Genomic DNA, 18,212 nt, shown 5'->3' on the forward strand with positions numbered 1-18,212 from the left:
AACACGCCTTTTCCCCCTTTTTTTCTCTCTGTCTCTCTCTCTCTCTCTCTCTCGCCCGCTCGTCTTCGCGATTCTCTTCCACGTCTTCTCATTCTCTCTACTCCACGTCTCTCCCTTCAATTTTAACTCTTTCTCTTTCTCTCTCTTTCTCGACCTTCTCCTCATTTCTTTTCATTTCACGTTCTCGCAAAACATCGATCATTATCGTTACAGTTTATCGGCGGCCATGAAACGAAAACGTTTCGTTGATGGTTTCACCATTTGTTCCAAAGGTGAAACACCACCATTCCGTTCGGTAACGTTTTCCACCAGGGATGGAATGGAGCGTTTCTGTTCCGCGTCATTGATCGCGATTCATACATTTCCGCCTCGATCGGTCTCACCGCGAGCGAGAAATAACATCGCGACGATCTCGGCTCGCGAACATTCGTGTTCAAATTGGATCGATGATGCCCGTAGAAAGATATTACGAGAAAGTTTCAGGTAAAATCGTATCGTATGCGTAACGGATAAAGGGATACCTGAATGATACGATTCGTCCGTCAACAAAGATTCGATTACTACGAGTGTTTCATCGTGTACGAATGAAAACGATTTCCATTGTAACGGCGAGTTTTTCCTTTTTTTTTTTTCTTTTTTTCTTTGCAATGATCCGTGAGAGAGAGTTTCGAAACTGAAAGTTTCCAGTCCGGGATTGGAAGTGCACGGTAGATGATGGATCCAACATTGGTAAAGAATGAAAAGAAAGGAGAGAAACGGTTCATAATCCGCGGGGATCGCGAAAGTGTCACGACGCAGGAGGAGAAACGTGCTCGCTCGATCATCGCACGGCGTACAGAGAGGATCAACGACAAAGCAACACACACGGAAAAATCACGTCTCTCTTGTTTTCCTTTCGGCCATCACTTTGGCGTCATACACGATGTCTCTATATACTTCTTTTATTTCCCCCCCCCCATTTTTTTTCCTCTTTTTTTTTATATTTATATATATATAAATTCTCTCTCTCTCCTTTAATCAGCCATGGACAGTTGTTATACTATTATTATCCTCTCTCGCTCTCTGCCGAGCGGCAGAGACGTGAAACGAGAGAAATGGCGAAAGCGCGTATATCGCGTATATACACTTGAAGTGCGGAGCAGTTGTGATCAGAGTTTTATGTTTCAGTGGATCTTACCAACGGACAGCTCACCCCTAACAACAACACGCCCTTGCTCACGCAAGCTCTTTCTGGTACGTCTAAAAGTTTACCATTTCTTTTCGGCTTCAGATCCTTTATGTATCGCTTCATTAATTTGTCTCTGCATCGTTAAAGGATTATCCCAACAATGTGTTTCGTATGAGCGTTGTCATCAGGATGAGTCGTATAACTCGTTCCATTCTGAATAATTTTCAACTCTATCTGCTCTCACAAAAAATTTGAGAGAAATTGTTTATAAATCAATGTTTAAAGAAATCAATTGTTTCAAGGGATCAATCGATTTCGAGTTATTCAAAATGGTACGTGTAATATGACTCATTCTGTGTACGTATCTTTCAGAATGCACGGCCAATAAGTTCGCTGGGCACGATTTCCGATTGTTGATAGCTTTTTTTTTTTTTTATTATCGCGTCACTTCAAAGTAATGAGAATGAGAGGAAAGAGAGAAAGAAAGAGAAAGAGAAGGGAAAAGAGTAAAGATTGAATAACGACGATAGCACATAGTTTGTTTCTTAGCGCAAAATCTTCGTGATTATTAGATCGAGACGTTACGATATAGCAAGACAAGATCCGGTATTACGACACCGTTCGCAACGGGACTCGTGGAACTCGTGTAATTCAATCCTCTTTCGTGATTCGATTCTCGAGCTTTGACAGAAACAAGCTTTGCATTACATCGTAATGGCAAATTGCAAGGCTGCTCTCCAGCTCCTTCGTATACTTTGAACGCTGCGAACGTGCTCGAAACCGGGGGTGGATCCCTATTCGCGAAACTTCCCAAAGGTTAAACGTGAATATGATTACCGTGGTCGAGCGATTCCCTCGTTTGAGGATACGATACGCTCTGATTCTTCGATCGGTGCGTGGACACACGAGGGTAATACACGAGAGAGAAAGAGAGTGGATATACTCGATTTCTCGAATTTATTATGGATGAATTGTTCCCCTTCTTTTCTTCTTCGATCTATCATATTATATTTATACCTTGTTTATGATTTATGAAAAGATTATTCATTCCAAAAGTAGCAATATCTTCCATTAAATAATCAACCGTTCGTTGAATATAAATAAAATAGATCCTGTGTATACGTTTATCAGGAAAATCTCCTCCTTCTTCTTCTCCTCCCTTTAACCGAGCAAAGAAAAATTCCATCGCGGAATGCTTGTGGAATTCTTTCCCAAGAATCCGTGCTAATTTCTCTAAAAAGAAAGAAAGAAAAGAAGAAGGGAGGAAAGAAAGAAAGAAAGAAAGCCACGGTTCAGAGCGCTTTTCACGACACACCGTTGTGAAAGGACTTTCTTCTTAGCTCGCGAGGCCGAGGGGGTGTAGAAGCAATCCAGACAACGGGGGAAGAAAAGGTAGCGCGGAATTCTGAAAAGTGTCACACATGTAGGGCGGCTGGATGCCGGCAGCGAAATACACCGACTTCAACCCTTTTATTTTTTTATTCGCCCTCTCTCTCTCTCTCTCTCTCTCTCTCTCTCTCTCTCTCTCTCGTCGGTTGCAGAATCTGGCCTGATCCGCCTACCCCGCCCCCGTGCCGTCCGCAATCTCCTCTCAAATAAATCAAACTTTTGAATCGCGCTCGACTCAACCCCCTCACCCCGCACCACACCACTCCGCATCGGCGAATCCGGCCACCGGCAGAAAACTTTGTAACCGGCCGCCATTGTCAAGAGTTTAAAAGCTGAATGGAGTTTTAGATTGTACATCGAGCGCTTTCGGTTTGTCATACTCCGCCCACCACCGCCGACCCCTCTCCTCCCTTCGGCGAGTTTCGAATTCTTTACGTTCTCCTCTTCCACCCTCCTCCATTCGACGGAATCTTTTCGTTATCTTCGACCTACACTTAGTCCCCCGGTGTCGTAGCTACGCTCCGCAATCTCGTAACGATTCTTCACCCATTCTTTCTCCTCTTTCTCCCCGACCAAAATCGTACGACGCTATTGTACGGATTTTTATGGAGAAATCGAATCGAATGGCTAATTCTTTATCTCATCCGTGGATGGCTACCGTTTCAAACTTTCATTTATAACCCGTATATCTGAAAAGAGTATCGCAGATCGTTCCCTTTTGTAAAAAAAAAAAAAAAAAAGAAAAGAAGATTCTTCGTTTTCCGAAAGTTTTAAGAATCGTAGCTCCTTAAATTCCTTTGTTTTCAATAATTTCCAAAGAATATGTATTTTTAATCGGACGATAGTTATTAGTGAAAGGAAAGGAGAGCAGGCGCGTATCCCTGATAAATGACCCGTAAAAATCGAACCTCATCGTGGTTCCCCTCGTTATTTCGAGATATTCGAGCGGATCGTGTACTTGTCAATTAATTAAGCTCTAATCACAATTTTTGCTTATTGGTGTATTTCCAATTTCGCCTCGATTCGAGTGGCTATTATTTTCGTGAATCAATCACCCTTTGTTCCCGCTCAATCCTCTTCACATCACGGAATGCAAAATGCGAATGTAAAAATTCGTTCCTTCTTCTTCTTCTTCTTCTTCTTCTCCTCCCACTTTCCTTCTCTCTATTCACTTCTCTTCTCTCGTTTTATAGCATGTTCTATTTCCAACCGTAACCGAACTAACGCGGGGGAGGGAGTGTAACACGCGAGATACTACGATGCAATCCGACACGGGGAGTCAGAAGCGAAATCGTTCCTCTCGACAAGGAGATGCGCGACGTTATGAGCATCCGAGCCGCTTTAAAGCTAAAAAGCACGTGCTCAAATGAGATACTCGCCCGCCGCGTTGGTCTCGCCGTTACCGCCTCGCGCTATTTCCTTCCCTCGTGACGTGCACGCCGTATCGTATCCTAGCGGTTTTCTGTTGTTCCATTACGCGCAAAGCTGTCTTGTAATCCGCTTATTGAATGTCTCCTTTTATTTGCTTCTTCCACGTTTTACGTGTGTCACGATTATTTGTCTCCGCCAATGGCCCGACGTCGATGTACCATTCTTTCTCTCTATATATATGTGTGTGTATATATCTTTCTTGTGTATGTATGTATGTGTATATATATATACAGTGTTTTACTCGTTTTCACAGTGTTTTATTCGTTGTCTATTACCAATTCGTCTCCCTTCACCGATGTAAAGAGAGAAAACGTATACGTAGTATATTTTCTCTTTTATTTGTTCTCTTTGTTCCGTAAAGGATACGAATTTATTTTTACACGAACGACGTGTCGCTTCCTAATTGACGTGTTTCTTGTGCCGCGGGATATACACAAGATACAAGATAATCTTTGCGTGACTCTGTTGCCGATGTCGTGTTCGTTAGTTGATGTTCGTTGAGAGACGAATTAGCTTTTCGATAAATGTTTAGTATTAGATATAAGTAGTATAAGTATATGACGTTGTCGATTGTATTTGAAAGAATCATTGGAAAAAGGAATTTAATTAGTTATTAACTCATACATGATTAATCAACGTGTTTATCTTTCTAGCATGTTATTTAAAATTCTCTCAACAAAGGTGTGAAACGTATCAATTATTCGAATTGAAAGTTAAAAGCAATCGGAATTATTCGCGTTTGAATTGAAATTTTCGTTTCGTTCGATGGCTAACTTCTGGATATTCTTGTAAAAGTTATCAATAGCAATTAACAACAAAAAAACATATTTTATCTATAAAATTTTATATTAATTAATGAAATGATCGTATACGAGTAAGTAAAATGACGTATAAAATAAATTTTCTGAAATTACTCTGTTCTAGTTTGCTTTCCTTGATGTTTTATTAATTTTTCTTTTGAATGTGCGCAAGAAATTTTAACATTTCAATATCTAAAATAATGTCACCTTAAAAATACTAACTCTTTGATACTCGATTACAATTAATAACACTTGTATAACAGTACGAGGACAAAGATACTCCTCCTCCTCGACGTGCTCACATTAATCGATGCTTAATAACCACGCTCATCCTCAAGTCAGCCATCAAACTTGCAAATCCGATTGTTTTCCTCAATAAACAGATAATCTCGCGATAGACTCGACCTATTAAATACAATATATACATATACAATGCAACCAAACTCTGAAACTTCTCAAAAAAAAACAAAAGAAACAAACGATACATTCTTCTTCAGAAAGAAACACTCTCTCACACACCCAAGAAAACGTCTGACCCATCGCGTTTAAATTCCGTTTATCGCGGATACGAGGACACTATGCCTGCGGTGGCAACGCATAGAGAATGTGTTAAAAAAGTGACGGGGACGCGTTCGTTGCAGTGATGAACAACTACCAGGCGGCCGCAGCGCAGGCCGGATTTCCGCCGGCGTCGCCGCACGCGGCCGGTGGACATGGTGGGCCACAGGGCCGGTCATTTCCTGCGGCCAACTCGCCGGGCCCCATCGACATGTATAGTTCAAGCGCCGCAGCCGCAGCAGCAGCCGCAGCCGCGGACTCAGCAGTCGCCAGCTACGTCCAGGCCGCAGCTAGTCCGCAGCCCCCTACGACCGCGTTCCCTGCGATCGCCGTGTCTCGTGCCCCGCTCAACTACAGTCCCGTAAGTCCATTCTACGACCTCCTTTCACGCCCACCCCCTCAGAGTAATCCAGTGATGGGTGGTTTTAAATTCGTAATTTAAAAGAGGGGGGCGTTCGTTCGTGATGGTCCTCGATGCCACGTGGTATGAATTATTTTTGAAAACGAATACGGGGGATAATTGGAAATTCGATTGGGAGGCTCGATTAAAAAGAAGAGATTGGATCGATCTGATTTTTCGAATCTCGATGGATCTGAGTTTTGTTCATAACGTCTGTGGGAATGATAAACTTGTACTACTTGGCATCTGTACCTGTTTTGCAATATTTTCGAGAGTTTTGATTACTCTACGTGATCAATTTAGATCTTTGGAATTATATGTATGGATTTAGGTGTCAATAGGTGTGAAGTTGAAGAGGTTGAAGAGAATTGGTGATGGAAGGTTCAATCTTTGCAATGAATGGAGAGGAGTGATGAGGGAAGATAGAGAAAATTTTATTTGGTAGAATAATGTTCATGTAGATCTTAAAGGAAATTAAATTTGGATCAATTTGGTTGTAAATCGTTGGTTTATATCCCTTGATATTTAAAAATTATTCGAAAACGATTTATAAAATCATGATATTTCTCGCGTAAAGTTTTAAATTCGATAATAATATTTTATAAAAAAATATTTCATTATAATTATATTTCAAATGATGAAAATTAAGAAATAAAATAGAGAAAAATCGGTTACTGAAATTTTCTTATACATTTTCCATTCCTATTCTAGCTAAACGCTTTGTTTAATTAATATTCATTTAACATGTTCTTTTATTTCCGCGTTAGAAAGGTGTGAATAGATTTTAATTAAACTTTTCACCGATAGTCTCTGATTGAACTAAAAACTTTTTCAACAGCTAACCGTACTAACAGCATCGAATTATTAAACTTGTCTGTGATACTCCTTTTATCTATTTAACGTACTTTAGTCGAGATATTCAAACAAGATAAAAAACAAAGAAAAGTCGAGAGATTCGAGAGTACGATGCAAGTTGTTTTCCTTTTTTTTTTTTTGTTAGAGTTTTTCAACTTACGTTGCTATAGCTTCGATTGCAAACCAGATTCAGATTGCTGAGCTTTTCAATTTGCCAGTATTTAAAGTTTTCATTCCATTCCATTTTTTCTTTTTTTATCTTCAATTCCTTTTTTTTATTTTCTTTTTTATAATTCTTTAAATAAATTCTTTAAATCGTACGATGCAACCTTCCAGGATCCAGTATTGCAATTGCACGTAGTTAAAAAATTTTTGCAATTTAATACAAACTTTTATATAATATATAATCTTTATATAAAATATGGATAAATTAATATAATAATTTTCTTGAAAATATGACGTGTGAACCTCATTAAATATCTTCTTCGTATTTTAGGGTCCTCTAATACCAGCGGCGTTCACTAATGGCTACCATTGAGCCTTGTTAAGACCTAATAACAGGTATGTACACACGTTCTCTTGCATTAGCTTTTAAATTATCTTCTTAAGTGTTTCATGCCTCGTGATAATAAACAAATTTTATACTTTGACTAAATAATCAGATGATAATAAAATATTTATAACATTGAACTTAAATTTCCGCAAAATGTGATTATAAGAAATTTCATCGTAACTTTCGTTAAACGATTAATTCAATTAGCAATGATCAAAAGATGATAATATTTCCTATTGTCTTTTTTTTCGCATTTAGCGCATTATCGTACGAATACGGTAACGAAATACTTTCATCCTTTTGTAGCAAACGCAAACACGTTCACTAAAAATTAATATAACAGAAACACTATGTTTCCTTAATAATTAATCATAAATTTCGACCTAGTCTATCATATCGAATAATTGTAATAATAATTTAAATAATAATACAAATAATAGAATTTGAATGCTTAGGATACTTTCGTGATTTCGATATTTCTTAAAATTTGAGAAATATACGATTGAATAATAATACTAATGAACGTAATTTTCGACGAAAGTATCTTATTTCTTTTTTCTTTTTCTCTTTTTAGATTTCATTTCTTTACCATTCACTTTAAACTTTACTTCAACAGTAACACGATCCGCTTGCGCTGATTTCACAAAAATCATGGCTTTCTAACCTGACGAATCACGCATAGCGTGTTCGTCGTTTATGTGCCGCAATTTATCGCTAACAAATCGTGATTTTTTTTTTTTTTCCGTTAGGATGGACGAGAGGGCAGAGCGCAGCACGGTCGACTGACGGTACAATGAGCAGTGTAAATGCCTTGGAAAAATTCACCATGATGAATGATCTCTGGACGGAAGAGGACGCGTACCATCACGAGCAATAAAAACGAAGAATCGCGATTTAGGTAGAAGAATAACGGTTTCCAACAAAAAAGGAGGCTTTCCGATTTTGTAAACATGATCGATCGATTGCAACGATCGAACGAAAATAATCGTGATTTCCCGGCGGAGAAAAAAAAGGAAGAGAATCAAAATTGAAGATATTAGAAAAAAAATCAAGTAAAATAAGAAATGTAAAAAAAAAAATAAAAAAAAAATAATAAAAAATAAAAAATAAATTAAAAATCATTGAAAAGATAAAAATGTGAAAAAAAAAATATATATATATATATAGAATTTATAAATCGCGATACACGTCCAGAAAGTTTGCGAGAGAAGCAACATGGTAGAGGGAGCGGATTAATATAAGGAAAACATAAAGGGCAGAAACTGCGTAATGGTAGATGTGGCCGAAACTGCGTAAAATAATGCCCGTTCTCCGACATTAATAAAGAATGATATATTAATAATAATGAATTAAATTAATATTATTAATTGCTAAATAATTAAGCGACTAAGTCTAGAATATATAAATATTATATATATAAATATATGAATATATATAAATATATATATATATATATATAAATAATTGATAAATATTAGACGATAACGTATGGATCCTTAGTATTTAAGGCAGACGATAAAGTCGCGGAAGAATACCAACTTACATACGAAAATATTATTATAATTACTGGTTATTATTGTATAACACTATGGCGATTCTAATTGATTATAACAAAATGGAGAAAGAAGGATGGAAAGCTGTGCGTCGTGTAAGCTCGCGCGCGTAGCGGTGCGCGTTATACATATATATATATAAATATATAAATATAAATATAAATATAAATACAAAAATACAAATATAAATATAAATATAAATACAAATATAAATATAAATATAAATAATAAAAAAATATAATTATTATATACATATACGCGTAACTCCGTTCGCACCCGGGAAGAGAACCCGTCGTCTCTCTGTTGGGCTTTCGAATTTTTTTTAGACAAGTAGCGGCGGAATGAAAAGAGAAAGAGAAAGAGAGAGAGAGAGAGAGAGAAAGAGAGAAAGAGAGAGAGAAAAAGAGAGAGAGAAAGAGAGAGAGAGAGAAGCAAAAAAATAAATAAATAAACAAATAAAAATAAAATAAAATAAAAAAGATGTACAAGAAATTTTTCGAGAAGCGTGAGTCGACGACACGAGGAGGAGGAACACCCGACACGAATGTTTGAAGGGTAGAGTCGGGCCGGAAGGGAGATTTGGGAGACGAGACGACGAGGGCGCTAGGCAGGCCAAGAGTGGGCTTCGCCCTTTTCCTTTGTTTCTTGCGCGCGCGTGTCCGCCACTTCTCAGCGTGCTCTTTGCCGACTGAATGCCGGAATGGCACTTCTCTCTCGCGTCCCGTCGTTCAAGCACTTTTTCCCTTTTCCCGGGTGTGCAACGAGGGAGAAAAGAGGACGAATAAAGCACGGAAAGAGCAAGGAGAGGGGGAGGTTGCGTACATAGACGTAGGCACGCGTGTTACACGGATGACGTGACGCTGTTTGCATTGCTTATCGTGCGAGGGATGAAAGGAAAAAAAAAAGAAAAAAGAAAGAAAGAAAGAAAAAAAGAAGAGAAAGGGAAGAGAAAACGCGGGGGCCCTCGAGCCAAGATCGACGGATTGGAACTTGCGAGGCTCTATGTAAGTTATAGGAGCGAAGAGACAGAGAGAGAGGGGGAAAGAGAGAGAGAGAAAAGAAACAATAGGAGAGAAAGACGAAAAATGGAAATGAATACTGCTTTTGAGATGCAGTATCGATGAGGGGAGAAGAGATGGTCATCGCGAAGAATACTATTCTACTAGAGAAGAAAGAAGTGAGAGAGAGAGAGTACATTAAACATACATACAGGGTCGCGAGATCTATGTAAAAGGGACGCCTAGGCCTCCGAACGTTGCATCGTTCAAAATCTGTATCCTATCTAGTGGCGAAAACCGATGACCGGTGAATTTCACAGGCTATTGTGTAGCTGTCCAATCGATTAGTTACATTAACCTCGGCCCATACATACATATTACACGCGCGCGAATTATTGTACCATTGATTTACCATAATGGCAGCTATGCATGACCCTATGGATGAAAGCCAGCTATGGAAACACGAGCAATGTTCGACGGCACGCATTTCACACACAAGCTCACTGTGAACATACATAATAATACCATCCATACACTCCCAATCTGTACATCCACTATACACACATACACACACACACACATGATCCGAAACACAATATTAATATACGCTTTCATACGCGTCCGCGGCTTTTTAAACAAATTATAAAAACACACGCCTATATAAAAAAAAATAAATAAATATATATTAATACAAATACACGCAGCTACGCAACAACAGGAAGAACCATACGCAACCATCAAGTTACGCGAGGCAAGATGCTGTTAAGAGGAGAACAAATATATATTATGCAAACATACGCGTGTATTCAGTCATTATACCGTGCGTCCGTATATGTACAGAGCGTTAGTTAAAGGCGAGATATCGTGAGATATCGTGAAAATGCGCCAGTGCGTGAGTAAAAGCGGAAATTAAGAGTAACGCGTGCGATAACGATGATAATTTCGAGACGAAGCGAGATTGTGCGTCTTCTATATATACCCCTGTGTGCGAGAAAGAATGAGAGAGAACGTGGTGATACGTGTGTGCGAGCGAGAGAAAGAGAGAGTCGTTAAGTCTTTAAGGATTGAGGAACACGGTCATCTGAAAATGCCATTTGCGAATTAAAACAAAGAAAAAGAAGAAAAAGAAGAAGAAGAAGAGGGGGGAAAAAAGAGAAAAGGAGAAAATTGTAAAATTTATGCGAGCTAACGTGGCGTTGAACGTGAGAGAACAATAATCGCGTACGGTAGCCTTAATCAGGGAATAACTTTGACATCAAAAGATTCTTGCGTTTTTTCGCGCTTAAAAAAAAAAAAAAAAACATTTCGCTGATCAAATGGACAAAGGGCGCGAACGGGGATACTCCATTCGATTATTCGTAATTGGTCTAGGTTAAAAATATTATGTAATATCATACGGGAAACAGGGAGGTATAATTTTATTCCTTTCGTTTTTCGGCGCACGTGTATATTTTGTAAAACCTAACTTAAACGAGAAAAGGGTTCAGAGGGCTTGAAGGGCATCGCGACGCTCGGATCTTCCTGCTTCTCAAGGGGAGAGATTAAAGAGAAAGGGAAGAAGAAACAAAAAGAATAAACCGTCGACGTGCATAAACTCATTCCGCGGATTGTATAACTCGAGTTTTTTTGTTGATATATATTGCTGATAAAAACTGTTTTCGTATTACGATACTATTATTGCTATTATTAAATTCGCCAAGCGAGAGTCAACGAGCGATTATTATTATAATTATAATTATTACGAAACGACGGATATACGTGCGACAATTCTAGGTACGGTTATTATTGTATTCAACAACAGGGTAAAAACAAAAAGAAAATGAAAAAAAAAAGAAAGAAAAGAAGGAAGAATCGAAAAATAAGAATGATTTTAAATTGTGGGACGCGTGTCACGTCGAACGGCGGCCATTTTGTTTTCCTGTGCGCGGGTGTGCGTGCGCACGATGAGAAAAAAATTCAAACAAAGGAAAGAAAAAAGAAAAAAAAAGAAGAAGAAGAACGAATAAATAAAACGAGTCAATTCTTACGAACGTTAGCAATACTTCGTCATGACCATAAAGGATAAAAATGGCAAATAATGAACGAAAAAAAAAAAGAGAAACTAATAATAATAATAATAATAATAATAATAATATACACGAGTAAACTATATCGCGGATAAACTTATATTCATTCTTAAGTTGGTGACGCGTACACGCGTGACGAGTGATCCTCGCTCGTTCTCAAAGAAGAAGAAAAAAAGAAGGTGATGAAGGACAAAATTGTAGTAGAAAGAAACTGAAACGAACTGAAACGAACTGAAACGAATTGCAATCGCGTATCTTCAACGCTGAAAATGCTGATTTCTTGCAAGCGAAACAAAATGGTAGCTGCTTCGTTACGCCCCAAGATTAAACGCGTGTAAAACGGATAAAGTTATACCGGATCAAATCGATTGAGATATCCAATAGCAAATAATTGTTTAATTAGAAAAATTAAAGTAAAAACGTGCAATATAAAAAAATATAGACATACACGTTTCAAAAATAATTGGTATTTTGTTGGATAGATTGTACATTACAGGGCGATGCTGCTTTCAAACGAGTGCAAGAAACGAGCGTTTCATCGACGACGTACTATTCCCATTTTTTTATTTTTCAAATTTGGCAAGCTTTGCTTTTTAAAATTGTAGGAAATTAAGCGAATTTTATCAATGAAACACGACATAATCGGATGGAAAACACGAGAACAAATGTGCACTCAAATGGCCAATTGTTTGACAAACATTTTCTATATTTTCTTTATTCTTTTGATCGACATTGGTTGATGATAGACAAATAAACGAGCGTTAAATAGACGCATCAGGCGCTTCATACATTGCTAAGTATTGTCAATTGTTAGTTAGAGGGAGAATTGGACGTCGAGCGGAGAAAAAGCGTAGCAAGATAGAAAAAAAAAAAATAAAATACATGAGAACATAAGCATCAGCTCAAAGAACGTAAAATATAATGAGATTCGTATATAGATTTTTAGGGACGACGGCGCGCAAGATCATAGACAGATGGGCAAAAATGAGAAAACGTAGAGAGCATCCACGGAAAACAGTCATAATTAAATGTACAAGTTGTAACTTTTCGCAATTAGGATGAAAGGCGTGTCGAAAGGATTTTAGGTTCCTGGGAATGATCGTTTATTGCGCCTTTGAACTTTTATAATTAATATTAATTCGTTCGTTTAAGCGTATACAATTTTATTATATATATATCATGGAGAAATGTGATAATTGTTATTATCTTTGATCGTTATAAGTATTTTAGAATTTTTAAATTTATTTTAAACGTAATTTTAGTAACTTTACTTATTTTTATACGTTTTGAAATTCTTCTTTTATTGAGTGAATCAATCAATACATTGGCAGGAACCTGAGCAACTTTCAACGAGAATCCTCTAAAAAGAAAATTATATATAAATATATATAAATATATACATATTCGAAAGAGAGATCTACGATCAATTATTAATTAGAGCAAAGGAAACAAACAAAAATGCGATCGATATACAAGCAAATTAATACGCGAAAGAGAATAAAGAGAAAACATAAAAGAGAAGATAAGGATGTCGCGAGAGAAGACAAAAAATAGAGAAGACAAGCGTAGGGGATGAAAAATAAAAGCGAAACAAGAGCAAACAAAATATATGTGAAGTACAGTCTCTACGCGTTTATATTTATAAATATGAAATACATTAATATTGAAATATTACGTCTATATCTACATTTAGTATATATATAAATATATATATAAATATAAATATAAATATATATATATAAATATATAAATATACATATATTGAACGATTAAGAAAGGCAAGAAATATATTATGACTATATATATATGATAACTGATTAAGGCGACAAACAGACAAAATAAAAAAATATGAGGATTATGGAAGATGAACAGATATATTGAGACATTGTTTTATGCATTTGTATATATATATAGTTATTGATGTTTTAAAAGCTAATATACATTATTGTACTGAACAATTTTTCGATTATCATCACCGATGATCGTGGGAGGAGAGCCGAGCGGGGGGTGCAAAAAGGGTGGGTGAGGGTAGGGCAGGGGTTGGGAGTTAGATGCAAAGAAAGATGCGAAAAACAAGAATAGGAGGATAAGAAAAAGGGAGAAGAAATACGAGGGAGGCGAGCTCGTTGTGCGATGCAGTCCAATCTTCTCTTGTTTTGCAATACTTTTTCGTTTTCTTTTTTTTTTTTTTTTTTTTTTTTTCCCTTACGAGACGGAGATTTTTTCTGTCGAATTTTTCTGTGAAAAATAAAAAAAAGTTGGAAGGAAAGAGTAGGGCATGATGGCGATGTAAAAGATCAGAAGTCATCATAATGCTCATCGACCGAGCTCGATCACTCGTCGCGCAATTAACACGCTCACACGTTACTACATTCTACACTTCTACATTGTACACGTATGATAGATACACATACAAACACCAACACGTATATATATAAATATATAAATATAAATATACACGCGTATAAATAATAAGTAATAATTAACGATAATCGAAGAAAATATAAATATAAATATAAATAATATACACAGCGTGAGAAGAGGATAGGAGGATGGAGAAATGTATTGTAAAGAGAGTGCGAGGAAGATGTTGAATCAAGTGAATAATCGATTATTGTCATTCCGTGATTGAATAGTGAACTTGGAAATCAGAAGCACACGACTGACAAATATCTTCGTTGCGATAGGTATGCGCAAACACACGTATACAATGATATATTGAAAATGGATGCAATGAATTATAATAGCAAAATCACTTTATAATATTTAAGTCTTATCGGCACTCGAGTGCAAGTAGAGATTAATAAGTGAGATGTTTCCATTGTACATGTTATATATCGTTATAATAACTATCATTATTATGAAAATTATTGTTTTTCTACAGAATGTGTAAAAAAGCATATAAAGGGATATCTTATTTTATCATTTTTATTTCTACACGAGAATGCAAGAATAATTTTCGTTAATTATCTCGTTTATCGTGTTTATATTTTTTTTTAAATATCGTTTTATCAACTTCGATCACCTCGCGTTAAACAAAAGTTTAAAGTAATTCGCGGAATTAGATCATACGATATTTCGTAGAGAATAACAGCAATATCGAGTAATAATTTAACAAAGACGCCACTGCGAGCAAATTCGACATAATCAAGCGTATTTAAGCCGTTTTGCAATTAATGGACCATGTTGTACGAGAATGATTATACAACTATTAGGAAATATAGTACGCGGGCTTGAACGCAACATGGTTCACTAATGTTCACGTAGAAAGTTCAGTCTGTTTGCGCTTTACCCAACAGCAATAGTTGTTCGCGCATAAATGATCGTTCATCATTTTGAGATAATGTTTCTCGTTCAGTCTGTATTTAGTGATAAAACATATTAACTGGTTCCGTATTTGGAAGCGGACGAATAGAGTGGCCCAAAACGATTCAAATTTTAGATTTTAACGAACGTTCTTTTTAATTGTATCACTTTCTAATCCGTACAATTGTTCTATACACATACATACAAACATACACACATACACATACGTACATCCATATAGACATCTTCAATTACACACAAATTTTTCTGCGATACAACGAGAACAATACGATCTTCGATACAAATTTACACAGGGAGATACACTTGTTATACACTTTGAATAAATCTCGTCCAATTGTAAACTATACCACACGAAAATAAAATTACACCGGTAATTACACCAAATTACACCAAGCATAAAAAACAAAAGTGAAACGATTAAGAGATATATATAATATAAAAACCAAAAAAAAAAAACATTAAAAAAGAAAAAAAAAAGAAAAAGTTTTACTTCGTCTCACGGATTCGTCGATATCGATCCTTCGATCACTTTCTACGCACCCTCTATTTCTTGACTGCTGATATGTTTCCTAGAACGGCTAGTTTAGCGTACTTTTCGCTGTGCGACACGAATCTGCGCATTTCCGTTTTTGGTTTCCTCAGATGAAAGCTACAGACGGCTACAGACGACACACAAAGCGTTTTCTCTTGTGTTACGTGGGAGAGGAACACGTTACCGCGATATTTCGAGGAATAAAAGAATAAAAAATAAAAAAATAAAAAAGAAATAAAAAAACAACCCCCGTCGCTCTGTGCGCTATGTGACTGGATGGGGAGAGAGAAAGGGGTGAGAGAGGGAGGGAGAGAAAGAGGGGGAGAGCGTGAGGAAGAGCGAAAGAGAGAGAGAGAGAGAGAAAGAGTGAATGGGAAAAAAAAATCGAACTCGCAGAAGTCCGTAGATAGATAGACAATTTTCGAAACAACGTTTTTGTGCGTATATTGACAAGATCGTTGCTGCGACCTGACACGATATACATATACATATTTATCCGAGCGTTTCTCTGCTGACTGACTTATCCCTCTCTCTTGGAACCTTGTTCGTATATATTTCCTCGATTTCCGATTTCGATTTTTAAGCCTGTTCGAGTCGCGTTTGGTAAACAAAAAAAAAAAAAAAAAAAAGAAAAAAAAGAAAAAAAAAATAAGAAGAAAAATGGCGGACAGAGGGAAACGCTCCGGCGAGTACACGATTCGATCGATCGAATCACTTGGTCAAGTCAGTTGTAATTATAATCGATCGATCGGGATCGCGGTGTTCGATCGGTGTTTTTTCTAAGTGGAACGTCGCAGCCAAAGACATAGGCTAAAGGATCCTAAATAGGATGTTATTTTTATTCGCGCGTCACGGGAACACGTGAGAGCCAAGAGAGCTCGTTTATTATAATTATAATTATTATTATAATTATTATTATTATTATTATTATTATTGTCATTATTATTATAATTATTATTATTATTATTATTATTAATACCGATATCACGTTTATTTTCTTTTTCTTTTTTTTCTTTTCTTTTTTCTTCCCTTGTTGACTTTGTATTATCTTATTGTATTGTAATAATAATTATCACTATCGTTATTCGATTATTATAAAGAATCGGGTAATATATTATTGTAATATGCGGCCCGTTATAATTTTCTATATTGCAATAACCCACTCTGTTATATACGAATACAAAATCGTCTTTGAGCCGATCATTTCGTTTACTTCGAGTTTTTATCGAGGAGAGACGCGGCTTGAAGAAATCGTGCGGCCAACATTATCCATCTGTTCCAGAATTTAGAGAGAAAAAAAAAAAACAAACAAAGATAGATTTACTCGCAGAATACTCCATAAGAGATATCAATTTTATGATCCGTGTTACAAGCCAGTTTTAATCAATTAAACAAAGAGATCTCCAAGCGATTTTTTCGAGTCGCGATTTAATGAAATGTGAACATAACCCCATACGATATATATGTATATATATATATATATATATATATATATATATATATATATATATATATATACATATATATGTATATATATATACGCGCACGTAAAGCATAAAATATTACGATTAAGTATATAATCATGTAATTACACGTGCACATGTTCGGATGAGCAGTTTACACGTAATCTGTTAATATTCTTCCTGCGTGCAGAACAAGGATATAAACAGCCACGAGCTTCGATGAAGTTTTGCTAACCATCGTACAGTAACACCATAACAAGAGTATCGTATTTTTCCTTTTTTTATTCGACACTCATCGTTATACTCACGTCATTTTCGATACTTCGAAATTTAATTAAAATCGGCCAATTTATTTAGCTGGTTCTATGCTTTAAATCTCGCTGGGATAAGGTCGAATATAAGATTGAACGTAATCCTTGATCGATATCCAATTCTCGTACGTTTTAAAGAAAAGAGAAAGGGAAAAAATATTTAGCATTTTTGCAAATTTTTTACAATCGTATTTTTTTCTTTCTTCATAATGACGAAAGGCTAATCTTAACGAGTATCTAAGACACGTTTCATTTTAACGAATGTACTTTTTCCATGACCGAATCGAATCGATTACGGAGCGAGTATTCCATTCACAATAACGATAAATTTTCAATATTATTGAAAATCGACCGAGATGTCGATTCATCAATACGATTGTATCCCCTACTACTCGTGACGTTCTTCGTTTACCTTATTATTATGTCATCGTTCCAGTTTTATTCCACAAACGATCGGTATCCCGTTTGTGCTGCAACTCGTGAAATAAAACGGCCAACTATGCCCTGTTCGTTCCTCCTACTCGCTCTTCGGTCTGATTCACTGTGATAACGAGTGTACTCGAATCGGTCAAGCAAAGAAATTGTTATATATAGATGCTTTTATTAGATGCTCGTTTCCTTCGAACGGTGATAATTCAAGATAACGCGACAATTATCTTCGAGATGTCGAATGTTCGAGATTATTTTGTAATGGTCGTGGCCGAGAAAAAGAAAAAAAAATATATATATATATATAAATATATATATATATATATATTTCGTTAGATTCGAGAAGCACATATGTACGTATATTTATTGCTTGTTTTTC

General features: G+C 36.3%; 1 protein-coding gene across 25 annotated transcripts in view; it reads left to right on the forward strand.

Annotated features, from left to right (window-relative positions):
- LOC551123 (RNA-binding protein Musashi homolog Rbp6) overlaps positions 1 to 12,673 on the forward strand; it is a 739,303-nt gene extending 726,630 nt beyond the window's left edge. For 22 of the 25 annotated variants that reach the window (XM_026439266.1, XM_026439265.1, XM_026439273.1 and 19 more), the window contains 4 exons: positions 1,168 to 1,233; positions 5,430 to 5,707; positions 7,098 to 7,162; positions 7,904 to 12,673. In XM_026439266.1, coding sequence (XP_026295051.1) covers positions 1,168 to 1,233; positions 5,430 to 5,707; positions 7,098 to 7,139 — 386 coding nt within the window. In that variant the 3' untranslated portion in view covers positions 7,140 to 7,162; positions 7,904 to 12,673. The remainder of the gene's footprint in view (positions 1 to 1,167; positions 1,234 to 5,429; positions 5,708 to 7,097; positions 7,163 to 7,903) is intronic. The other 3 variants (XM_026439281.1, XM_026439282.1, XM_026439279.1) reach the window with 2 other exon arrangements.
- The last annotated feature ends 5,539 nt before the right edge of the window (positions 12,674 to 18,212 follow it).

This window comes from Apis mellifera, linkage group LG2, assembly GCF_003254395.2.
Source record: "Apis mellifera strain DH4 linkage group LG2, Amel_HAv3.1, whole genome shotgun sequence".
NCBI lineage: Eukaryota > Metazoa > Arthropoda > Insecta > Hymenoptera > Apidae > Apis > Apis mellifera.